General features: G+C 49.3%; 2 protein-coding genes across 2 annotated transcripts in view; both read left to right on the forward strand.

The window, feature by feature from the left end:
- Window positions 1-12002, forward strand: part of LOC311625634 (UL16-binding protein 3-like) — a 38178-nt gene that overhangs the window by 12966 nt on the left and 13210 nt on the right. The gene's annotated exons all lie outside the window — the stretch shown is intronic.
- LOC311625633 (UL16-binding protein 3-like) lies at window positions 247-10961 on the forward strand. The gene is made up of 5 exons (XM_084890163.1): window positions 247-606; window positions 4982-5236; window positions 5464-5724; window positions 8551-8716; window positions 9946-10961. The coding sequence occupies exons 1-5, from the start codon at window positions 507-509 to the stop codon at window positions 10121-10123; spliced, it is 960 nt and encodes a 319-aa protein (XP_084746289.1). The 5' UTR covers window positions 247-506; the 3' UTR covers window positions 10124-10961.

Raw genomic sequence — 12002 nt, forward strand, 5'->3', positions numbered from 1 at the left:
GGCTGGGTATTAAGGAGCCATCTCCCTTTCCCTCTCCTTGGCTGCTGGAGGCGGGAGGGGTGAGTGTAGGTAGTGGACTGAGTGTGGGTGTCTGTTCTGGTCCAGGGAGGCTGCTTTGGCGAGGAGCAGACAAAATTGTGGCTGAGAAAAGACGGAGGACGCAGCGCAAGGAGGGACTTGTAAGGCGGGGCCCTGGGCATGCGCGGGCGGAGTATACGCAGGGGCGGGGCCACGTGCAGTTTCGGCGGGAAGGACAAGTATTTAAGGGCTGAGCCTGGCAATCCACCTGCACTCATTCCCTAGTCCACACGCACATAGCCTCCGGTCCTCCTCTCCGCATCAGAACAGCGACACCCCGGAAAGAGGCCTCCGGGTCTGGGACACTTTCCCGGCCTCTGCGCCGCCCGCCGCCGCCGCCGCCGCCGCCGCCGAGCCGCCTGCCCGCCTGCCCGCCTGTCCGCCGGTCCTCCTGTCCGGAGCTGAGCGCACCGACCACGGCTGCTCCCATGGCGAGGACCCCGGGCCCGAAGTTCATGCTCTTCCTCCCGCTGTTCGCGGTGCTGCTCGTCTGTGTGTGCGCGGCGCCCCGCGCCTCGGGGCGCGGAGGTGAGTCCCCAGGAATCTGAGCGGCGGGCGGAGGGCAGGAGGGCGCTGATGGGGGGCAGGGGGAGGGCGGGAGGGCGCTGATGGGGGGGGAGAGGGCGAGAGGGCGCTGATGGGGGGGGGAGAGGGCGAGAGGGCGCTGATGGGGGGCAGGGGGAGAGGGCGGGAGGGCGCTGATGGGGGGCAGGGGGAGAGGGCGCTGATGGGGGGCAGGGGGAGAGGGCGCTGATGTTGGGCAGGGGGAGAGGGCGGGGAAAGAGGAAGCAGAGGCTTTAAACTCCGGGGCAGGGCCTATGGCAGGTCCAGAACCTTCCCTCCTCAGTGCCCTCCACGGGCCCACTCCCACCTCGGCATCCGGGCAGTGTTGCCTTGGGGGCAGGACGGGGACAAAAACAAAAAGCGTGGCCAACGGGGCAAGTGCTGCGAGGCCGGCTCGCCGGGGAGCAGAGCAGGAAGGCGGCTGCGGTTCCCAGTGCGCTGTCCCGCCGCTCCAGTCGTGCTTCTGGGGAAGTGGGACTCTGCCCCTGGACCCCGGCGTTTCTCAGAGTCGGAACCCACAGACAGGAACCCACTCTTCTCCCAGCACTTTCACCCAAGCCCTGCATTTCCCCACTCTGTCCACCGCGGGATGTCTGCGCTTGGGCTGGGCGAGCGCAGTTCCTGGAGGAGCTGATGTCACCAGCCTCCTCTCCTCCAGAGCCCAGCTCTGCGTGTTCAACCCCCCGCCCGCTGCCTGCCGGCCTGTGCCCCTCCTGCCCCCTGGGAGCCACTGCTGCCCTCAGCAGCCCACCCAGGTCCATCACCCAGTTGTTGAGGGCCCCCAAACCAGTGCTTCCAATACCCTTTTATCCCTGACTGAGCCTAATCACTCCCTCTGCTAAGTGGCGCTCTATCCCTGCTGCCTGAGGACACATGGTCTCTTCACCTGGAGCAGGAGGGACAGCGGGGCATTTTCCCAAGGTATGACCCTTGGATGCTGGTGAGGAAGGGGCACCCGCACCCTCTACCCGGTGGTCCCAACCCATGTTTTCCACCTACTGCGGGGGCAGCAGCTTAGAAAGGTGATGTATTAGGGCAGATCTGTAGATTTTTCCTATAAAAGGAGACAATGGATGCTTTTGTCTTTACAGACTTCTTCGTGTATGCCTTCTGTGTAAGCACTGGGCGCCTCCATGTTTGTGGTGCAAAAGCAGCCAAAGACAACCTCAAACAAACGAGGGACTAGCTGTGGCCATTGTCCCAGTGTCTTCACCCTAGATGTGGGTGCCCAGCCCCTAGGAACCCTCTCCCGGGGTGCCTCTGCAGAGTGTGGAAGAGCCAGAACTGGGCCCTGTCCTGCCTGTGGCTTCTGGGTGGAGTGAATGTGAGAGGATGTGGGTCCCACAGGTGGGGGCCAGTGCTCCCCTCCTTTCTGTAGCGGGATTCCTTGGTCCACGGGGACTGTGAGAGACACTGCACAGGTGTGAGCTGACAGTGGTGCTGGTACATTTTGGCATCAAGATTGGAGCCACCTGTTTGCATCTCATTTGTTCCCTGTGACCTGCTCATTTCATGGCAGAAAAGTCGCTTCTATCTCATGAGCACTTGGCCTACCTTAGCTAATGACCCTCATGAGGGGCAATGCTGACCCCCTTAGCAGAGGCCTCCTCTCCCCAGGCCCTCTTTCAAGGTGCGGATTTCCTGCTGCAAGTGGCATGGCCTTCCTTCTGACCCTGTGGGTCTGTGATGTCACGTCTCCAATTAGGATGCCTCGACGTACACAGAGCGACATTTCCTCACACTGACACCTCTAGTGTGGGGTCATAGGGCTGTAGTGGCAGATCCAGCCACACTCGTTCATTCATGTATTGTCTGCAGCTTCTTTCATGCTACAACACAGAGTTGAGTAGTTGCAAAGAGACCTATGGTCTGCACAGCATATACTACTTGGTAGCTAGCCATTTACAGAAAGCCTGCAGACCAGACTGTAACTACATGGCTAGAGGATATGGTTCATGACCTTCACCCTTTAGGATTTAAAGTTGCTATTCATCTCTGTCATTTTGCCCAGGATAAAAACACTGTTTTGTTTGTTTGTTTTTAAATATATATTTTTGTTGTCAAAGAGGAAAGGAGAAGGAGAGAGACATAGAAGCATCAATGAGAGAAATCATTGATCGGCTGCTCCACTTGTGATTGAGCCCACACCCTGGGCGTGTTCCCTGACCAGGGACCGAGTTGTGACCTCCTGGTTCATAGGTCAACTCTCAACGCCTGAGCAACACCGGCTGGCATAAAATCCTGTTTTAACATTCTACTTAGAGAGAAGGGAAGACAGTTTGAGAATATTATACTTAAATTTCCCTACAGTGGTAACCCTGAGAACACAAGTAATTCAATTACTCCAAAGATTTTCTTTCTTTCTTTCTTTTTTTTTTTTTTAAACTGTGATTCTTTTTTTTTTTTTTTTTAATATATTTCATTGATTTTTTTATAGAGAGGAAGGGAGAGAGATAGAGAGCTAGAAACGTCGATGAGAGAAGAACATCGACCAGCTGCCTCTTGCACACCCCCCACGGGGGATGTGCCTGCAACCAACTTACATGCCCTTGACCGGAATCGAACCTGGGACCTTTCAGTCGGCAGACCGATGCTCTACCGCTGAGCCAAACCGGTTTCGGCTACTCCAAAGATTTTCTACTCCTGTTACAAATCTGGAGATTGTGAAAATGACCCCAATGTGGTTCCAGGGACAATAACATCTCTGTGAGCATGACCTGGGACAGGTGGCTGTTTATTACCTGGCCCCATGTGTCTCTTTAGAATGATCCCCATGGGTGACATCAGCTCATACATACCATCAAATATGAGTGTGTGAGTAGTTTCTGCTTCTCAGAATACAGGCCCTGAGTGAGTGGCCTGGGGGTCTTTGGGGAAGGCCTGAAGGACTTGTGCACTTGCTGAGCTATTGAGAGGTCCCTTCTCATTGCAGCCTGGCCTCTCCTCGTGATGAGCTCTGGCTCTGAGAAGTGGCTCAGTTCTGGGACCTGGACAAAGGATTCAGCCTCTAGTTTGGAGGCTGCTTTTAGCCTTCTGATCATCCATCCTTGTGTTCTGTCTTTGTTGAAATTATTGAAATCCAGCAGGAAGCATCCAGGCTGGTTGCTGATCCTTTTGCCTCTAGGATCACCATGTTCTAGGAGCCATAGTCATAGCTCTTTGTGGTTGAGGCCCTGGCTGGATTTCTGAGCTTCCTAATCATTTGATGATCATATCTCCTTTGTCATGGCTCAGAGCACCTGTACCTATAATTTAATATGTTGACATTATCCATTCCCATTACTACTGGAAGCCATTTTGGGGAACACAGACCCTAACTCATTCCTGACCTTGAGTTAAAGTCATCAGTGAGTCGAAACTGGTTTGGCTCGGTGGTAGAGCGTCGGTCTGCGGACTGAAAGGTCCCGGGTTCGATTCCAGTCAAGGGCATGTACCTTGGTTGCGGGCACATCCCCGGTGGGGGGTGTGCAAGAGGCAGCTTGTCGATGTTCGATGTTTCTCTCTCATCGGCGTTTCTAGCTCTCTATCTCTCTCCCTTCCTCCTCTCTGTAAAATATCAATAAAATATATTTAAAAAAAGTCATCAGTGAGCTTTTGGAGAATGCTGGTTTTCTTCTCATCCATGCTTTCCTCATCAGCTTGGTAACAAGAGTTTAGCTTCAGGCTTTCCCAGGGAGCAGGTTGATTGGACACTTTTCGGCCTTTTCATATTATCTCCCCCTGACATATTCCCTTCTGTGAGCCCTCTAGTCCCTTCCTCCCATGTGTCTCAGAAGTTCTGGCTTTCCTGTTCCACACATTGTAGCCATGCCTCCTTCCAAGCTTGCAAGGTCTCCCCTAGCAGCAGGTTAGCCCTGCCTCCCTGGGCCATGCAAAATCCCATGACCCATAATTGTAAAGTCTCCCATCTCCAACCTTGGAATCTATCCACCTCCCCCCACCTGCAACCCAGCTTCCCCAGCAGCAGCCCTTCCATGCTCTCCATGTCCTGGAGGTACTGGGCTAGTTTCTGACAACCCTCAGGCATCCAGAGCTATCCTCCTAGCCACCTGGCATGTCCCTGCATTGGTTATGGGCTGATGATGAGTACTGGCCTGGTGGACACAGGGAGGACGTATCTCTAGATGTGGTTTCCTGGCAGGCAGAAGCCTCCTGGTCCTCCTCAAGCAAGTGAGGGGCCCCAACCTTCCCCTGGTGAAGGGAGGCACTGGGCAGGGTCAGGCCTTGCTCTGCCAGCCCAGCAGTCATGGGGATTGTCTCACTGTCACAGAGATGGGGGAGTGGTGTTTTGGGTCTTTTCCTTCCAACCCCAGTCCTCAGCAGCATTTTTTCTTCACAGATTCTCACTCTCTTCACTATGATTTCAACATTTCTTCTGATAAACAACCATGGTGTATGGTCCAAGGAAAGATGGATAAAGAGAATTATCTTTTCTATGACTGTGGCAGCAATAAGGTCATACCTATGGATCTTCCGAGAGAGGCAGGAAAGGCCGTTCATTCCTGTGAAGGAGAGTTAGGAACCCTGAGCAACATGGGAAATGAATTAAAACCATTACTGCCTGCCATTAGAAAGGAGAAATGTGCAGATGGAGGTAAGTTTGAGAAATCCAAGGGCAGAAGTGAGCAGATTGTGGGGCTAGCTGTTTGGATTGTGTTCATTTAAAAAGAAAACTGGATGCTGGGCCTTCCCACGTAGCCCAGCAGGCAGGCGAGGGAGAGCAGGGCAGGGTTAGAAGTGTTCAGAAGAGGTTGATACCGGGTGGGGCAAAGCATTTGTCAAGACCAGAGGCTGATGTCTTTCCCATGGGCTGTGGGGCAGCTCCTCTCACCCTGCAGGTCAGGATGACGTGCCATGGAAGCACCAGTGGGTCCTTGGAGTTTTCCTTGGGTGGACAGAGGTTCCTTATCTTTGATTCTGAGACTGAAGAATATAAAGCGGATGATTCCGAAGGTGAACGGCTGAAAAAGAAGTGGGAGAATAATAAGGATTTGAACAAGGTCTTCAACATGACCTTAAAGAGAGACTGTAAGAAATTGCATCGATGCTGGGTACACAGGAAGACAGAGCTGGAGACAACAGGTAACAGGGAAGACAGGGATAGTGTCATTCTCTTGAGATAAACTAGACCTACATTTGTGTGCATGTGTGGGTGTAAGTGTGTCTCTGCCTGTAAGCGTGTGTGTTAATGTGTGTGAGTGTGTTTGAAAAGTGACTAGTCTGCAGTGAGTTCTTGGGAGAGTAATGGCCATGGGTGTGTTCTCTCCTTTCTCTTCTGATCTCCTCAGGAGTCTGTTTTTTTTTTTTTTTTTTTTTTTTTTTTTGTATATCTTTATGCATTTTATTTTTTTTAAAAATAAATCTTTATTGTTCAGATTATTCCAAATGTCATCCTCTTCCCCCCCTCAATTGCTCCCTTCCACCAGGTTCCCACCCCACCCTCTGTCCTTTCCCCATCCCCCATTGTCCTCATCCATAGGTGCACAGTTTTTGTTCAGTCTCTTCCCGCACCCTCACTCCCCTTTTCCCCGAGAATCGTCAGTCCCCTCCCCTTCCATACCTCTGATTGTATTATATTCACCAGTTAATATTGTTCATCAGATTTTTTTAATTCCCTTGGTTTTTAGATTCACTTGTTGATAGTTACGTATTTGTTGATCATAATTTTTATCTTTATCTTCTTCCCCTTCCCAAATAACCCCCTTCAGCAATTCATATGATTCTGGTTCAGCAGTGATGAACTCTTTTAGCTTTTTTTTTTTATTTGTGAAGCTCTTTAACTGTCCTTTGATTCTGAGTGATAGCTTTGCTGGGTAGATTATTTTTGGCTGTAGGTTCTTGCTATTCATCACCTTGAATATTTCTTGCCATTCCCGTCTGGCCTGCATGGTTTCTGTTGAGAAATCAGCTGACAATCGTATGGGTGTTCCTTTATAGGTAACTACCTGCTTTTCTCTTGCTGCTTTTAATATTCTCTCTTTGTCTTTTGCTCTTGGAATTTTAATTATGATGTGTCTTGGTGTGTTCCTCCTTGGATTCCTTTTGTTTGGGGTTCTGCGGGCTTCCTGGACTTGTAAGTCTATTTCTTTCCCCAGGTGGGGGAAGTTTTCTGTCACTATTTCTTTCAATATTCTTTCTGTATCTTGCTCTCTCTCTTCTTCTGGAATCCCCATAATTCTGATGTTGTTTCACTTGAAATTGTCCCAGAGGTTTCTTACACTATCTTCAACTTTCTGGATTCTCTTATCTTCTCCCTTCTGCAGAGGAGTGTCCTCTGGCTCTTTGTGTTCTAAATCTTTGTCTTGATTCTTATGATCTTCCAGTCTGTTTTTAGGACTTTGTATAATATTTTTTATTTCAGACAATGTTTTCTTCATATCTTGTTGATCCCTTATTATTTCTAGTTGCTCCCTTTTCATATCCTCATAGGTCTCATTTATTTTATCGGCCTTTTTTAGGATATTGTTGAATAACCTTATAACTGTAGTTTTGAACTCAATGTCCAATCTTTTCTTTTCCTCCATCTCCTTCCTTTGTGTCCTTCCTCTTGTCTGCATTTTAGTTGTTTCACTGATTTGATGGAATAGCTTTGTGTTCTAGGTGTTCTGGTAGAGCCCAGTAGCACAGCCTTCCCAGTTACCTGCAGTGGACAGTCTTGGTGTAGCCCTTTGTGGGCTGTGTGTGCAGTCTTGTTGTTAAGCCTTGCTTATTGTTGGTATCACTGGGAAGCTTTGATCTCCAAGCCAATTCGCTGTGAGGATCAGCAGAGTCTCAGCTAGGAGGGCTTCTGTACTCTGCTTGGATAGGGCCGGGTCTCGGGGTGGCGCAGACAAGCTTTGGTTCCCTGTCAGTCTCGCCTTAGAAAAGACCTGTTCTCGGAGAGTTTCGGAAGATTGGTTGCAGGCGCATGCACCTCTTTGGTAAAGGCACAGACAAGCTTTGGGTTCCTGCCAGTCCCTCCTTAGAGAAAGCCATCCTCTGGGAGAACTTCTGTGCTCAGCCAGAGATTGGGCGGAGTCTCAGGTTGGTGCAGACAAACTGTTTTCCCTTGGGCTCCTCCCCAAGACCCCCAGTAATGGCGTCTGGCTTCACACACCTCTGAGAGATCTCTGCCCACTGCCTGACAGTCTGGCCTCTCCCTGACTGGGGCCGTCTATCAGAGCAATAGGCTGATTCTGTTTTCCTCTCGAACAAGAAAGCCAGTTGCGCGTTAGCTGTCTGCCCTCTCCGCGGACCGGGAGTAAGCCAGCAGCAATCTCTGTCTGGCCCTTCCTCTCCCCGCGCTGGGAGTAAGCAAGCGCCTTTTCGCGCACACAGTTCTCCGTACCTTCACAGTTCCTGAGATTCAGCATGCCTTCTCTCTCCTACCCAGATGGCAGAGCCTCCTCTCAGCTAGCCGTCCGGCACTTCAGAGCAATGCCTCCCCTGTTTTTCAGTTCTAACTTCAAATTTGTTGTGGTAGGCTGCATTCGGGTGTCTACCCTATGCCGCCATCTTGGTGTCTCTCAGGAGTCTGTTTTTAGACCTGTTCTTTACTGTTCCCTCTTCTCGGCATCACTTTTCTTCTTCATCTCACCTGGCCTATTTCTGGAAATCCTTCAATATGACCTCAAATCAGCTCCTGGGAAGACTTCTCTCCCACCTTCCTCATGAGTGTCCTCCTCGTCTCTCACAGCAGGAATGCCTGGTATATTTTAACCCTTGCTTCCCCCATTAGCTCTCTGAGTCCCTTTGAGACAGGGCCCATCTCCATTCCTTGTTCTAACCCCAGGATCTGTCACAGTGGCTGCCACACGTAGAGGGTAGAAATGTCTGCAACATAGGGTTACCTGGGACATCAGGAGCTGAGGAGGTGTCTCCTCAGGATTGAGTACTGCATTGGATGTCCCTCTTGTGTTTTCATTGCAGCTGCACCGACCACAGTCCCAGCCCCAGCCACAACCACACCCACCATAGCCTCAGCTGCACCGACCAAGACCACAGTCGTGTTTGATATCCGGGTCATCATTCCCATTGGATTGGTGATTTCCTTCATTCTGATCATCATTTGCATCTGTTACATTAACAGGAAAAGGTAAAGAGGGCAGAATTGAGTGGGAAATGAGGGGCAGGCGGCCTGGAATGAGGGGCAGAGAAAGGTGAATTCCCAGCCTGTCCCTACCCCCTCCCTGAACCTTCTCTTTGTGAAAATTAGACTAGGGAGCTAACATATAATATAGCTTGACAGCAATAATTTGGACAAGCTCAGCTCTGAGTTCTGCTATCTTCTGTCAAAGGAGTGGGAAAAAAGGATCCCATACCAAGGCTTAACCCCTGTGGATGCTAAAGAGGTTTAGTGATTTCAGTCCCCATCCACATTCCTTGTTTGGGAGAGTGTGTTTGGGGCCGGTGCGTGTGGTGTGGGAACAGCAGGCACACAGGACATGGGAAGTACACCCATTCAGGTGAGAGCAGCATAGTGGTTCCATGTGATGTGTCCAGGGGAAGGGAGTATCCAGAAGGCTAAGAGGAGAGGGGTCAAGTCAAGGTCAAGGCCTTCCACCAGGAGGAGAGGTGGAAGGCCTTGCAGAACCAATTCTAAATGCTGGAGTTTGCATCTGCCTTCCCAGAAAGTGGCTTCGGAGACATCAGGTAAGACAGATGGCCAGTAGTACGGAATGTGCAGGACAAGTTAGATGGAAACCATTTTTTTTTCTGGAACCCCCTGGGAATCCTGGGTGAGCTCTGATTCAATCACCTGGCAGTCAGCCTCCTCCACACTCCAAATTCTGAGCCACTGTGCACCTCCTGCCTTGAACAAAGGTGATTCCAGGAATAAGTGTGGCTGAGCTGCTGATGGAGTTGGATGCTGACTGGTGACTGGAGCAGGAATCCATGGGGCAGGACAGGGACACCCACTCTCAGAGCTGTGAGCTGTTACCTAGGTGAGGAGAGGAGGCCAACCAAGGATCTTTCCACAACCACAACCGTTCCCTGGTAGAGGAACCAGGATGCAGGCCTTTCTCTTTGGACAAGGTTCTTCTGGGCTTTTTTAAAATCAAAATTTCAGTAGAGGGAGCATCACAGTTCGTTTGCACCTTGAGTCCTGAGCTCCACCTGTCTTTGGATCTGACTTGCCTTGTGATAAAGGTGGTAGGATATGGGTACAAGCTGTAGGGCCTAGGGTGGTGAGAGTTGATGGGAAATACACGACTCTCAGTGAGGGTGGGGCTCTGAGCTGGAAGGCTTTGGAAGGTCAGTAGCCCCAGGGGAAGTGACCCAGGATTTTCTCAGCCCCTGAGACAAACACGGGTTTCTTTTCAGGTGGCAGAAGGTGCTGCTCAAAAGCTCCTGGAAGTGTGGTCTAGTTCAACATGTGTCCCTGCTACTTGGCTACCTTTCCACCTCCAGCAGTGCACCTGTTGACCCCCAGGAGATACAGCAAATGCAGAGACCTGCAGGAGGTCAAGAGGATTCAGAAGATGCTATGTTCAGACCCTAAATTCCATGAGAAGTTTGGCAACTCTGCACAGTTTTCAACATTTGTTTCCATTTTCTCTTGGTGCCAATTGTTATAATTCTTTTTTTTTTTAATGTATTTTATTGATTTTGTACAGAGGAAGTGAGAGGGATAGAGAGTTAGAAACATCGATAAGACAGTCATCGATCAGTTGCCTCTTGCACACCCCCTATAGGGGATATGCCCGCAACCAAGGTACATGCCCCTGACCAGAATCGAACCCGGGACCCTTCAGTCCCCAAGACGACACTCTATCCATTGAGCCAAACTGGTTTCGGCTGTTATAATTCTTGCAATTAGCTTTCCAACTGCTTGAAAAAGAAATCCAGCCAGAGAGAACACTCTAGTCTCCCCTTGGGTTGTGGAAAAAGAGATAGATCTCTGCATCAGGACCTCGTTGTAGCAAATGAACAAGATACTGTGTGATACTTCAGGCTTTACAGATCAGAAGTCTGTTGCAACCACTCAGCTCTGCTGTGTAGCATGAAAGCAGTGATAGACAATACTTGACCAACCTTTGGGCTGATGCTCTAAACACTGAGTCAAAGCAGCCAGGGCCTCACCACCTTTTAAAGGGAAAATGATATTTATGATGGTTACCTTTAGAAAGTTTTAAACTATGTAATGCTATTTAAAGTTATATCTCTCATGAAATAATACTATAACAATACAATTACTTAGGATTTTGTTTTATAACACACAGTATTTTAGGTGATTATTGTTTTTCTGAATAACGCTGTAAATAAAACCAGTGGTTCTGATAAATTACTATGGAAACAGAATTTACCATCTTTGTCATGTCATGGAATAAAAAAAATCATATGGAACCTAAGGTATGAGGATTTATCTGCTGTTACCGCACACTCCACTCCCCGCAGTGACTTTCCTGTGATTCTGTCCTTGCAGACTCATCTCCTTCAGTGGCTGAAACATCTCTACTTTAAAAAAATATATTGTATTCATTTGTACAGAGAGGAAGGGAGATGGAGAGTTAGAAACATTCTTGAGAGGGAAACATTGATCAGCTTCTTCCCACTGGGGATTGAGCCCACATCCAAGATACATGCCCTTTGCAGGAGGCCAATTCCAGCATGTCAGCAGGGCTGAATCACCTGAGATGGCTGAAAAGCATCTCCCCAAAACCTCAATAGGACATTTCCCCAAACCTGAATAAGATAATCATTTGCTTCTAGACAGCTCAGGGCATTTTAATGCCTCCTGTTGGCCAAACACCTGAACAGCTGTAGGTTATTCCCCAAACTGAGAATGCTTCTGTAAAAGTACCCCTTGAAACTGTACCCTTTGAAGTATGTCTCCACATTGCCTTAAGACAAATTGTGTTAATAAATAGCATGGAGGTCCTTAGACGGGGTAGTCTTAGCTGTTTTTAGTTGAAGCTCCTCTGACCCCCCAATGCCTTTCAAAATTATCTTTCTTCTTTGGACTCCTTCTGAATCTATGAATCAGCTCCTTTCTCCAGAATGCTGAACCCTTTGTTCGGCTGGGACAAGAACCCCCGGCAGCTCTTGACCAGAATTGAACCAGGACCCTTCAGTCCACAGGCTGATGCTCTGTTCACTTGACCAAACTGGTTAGAGTGGAAACATCTCTACTTCTCAAAGCTGTTTAGTCCCCTCATAACAAAGAAATAGCATCAAGGACACATAAAAAACTACAAATAAGTTAGATTCCATCAAATTGTTCAAAGATGTAGGAGAAAGGTTGTGAGGAGTCCAAGGAAAATAAAATTTAAAAACCAATAATCTGGCTATTTTATTGGATTTGCTTTGCATTTTTGGATGAGGGGGTGTCTTCAGTCTCACAGAACATTTGATTCTGGTGTTTCCCTCTTGGCATGAGA

The sequence above is a fragment of the Pipistrellus hanaki genome, assembly GCF_964339955.1.
Source record: "Pipistrellus hanaki genome assembly, chromosome: 7".
Lineage (NCBI taxonomy): Eukaryota > Metazoa > Chordata > Mammalia > Chiroptera > Vespertilionidae > Pipistrellus > Pipistrellus hanaki.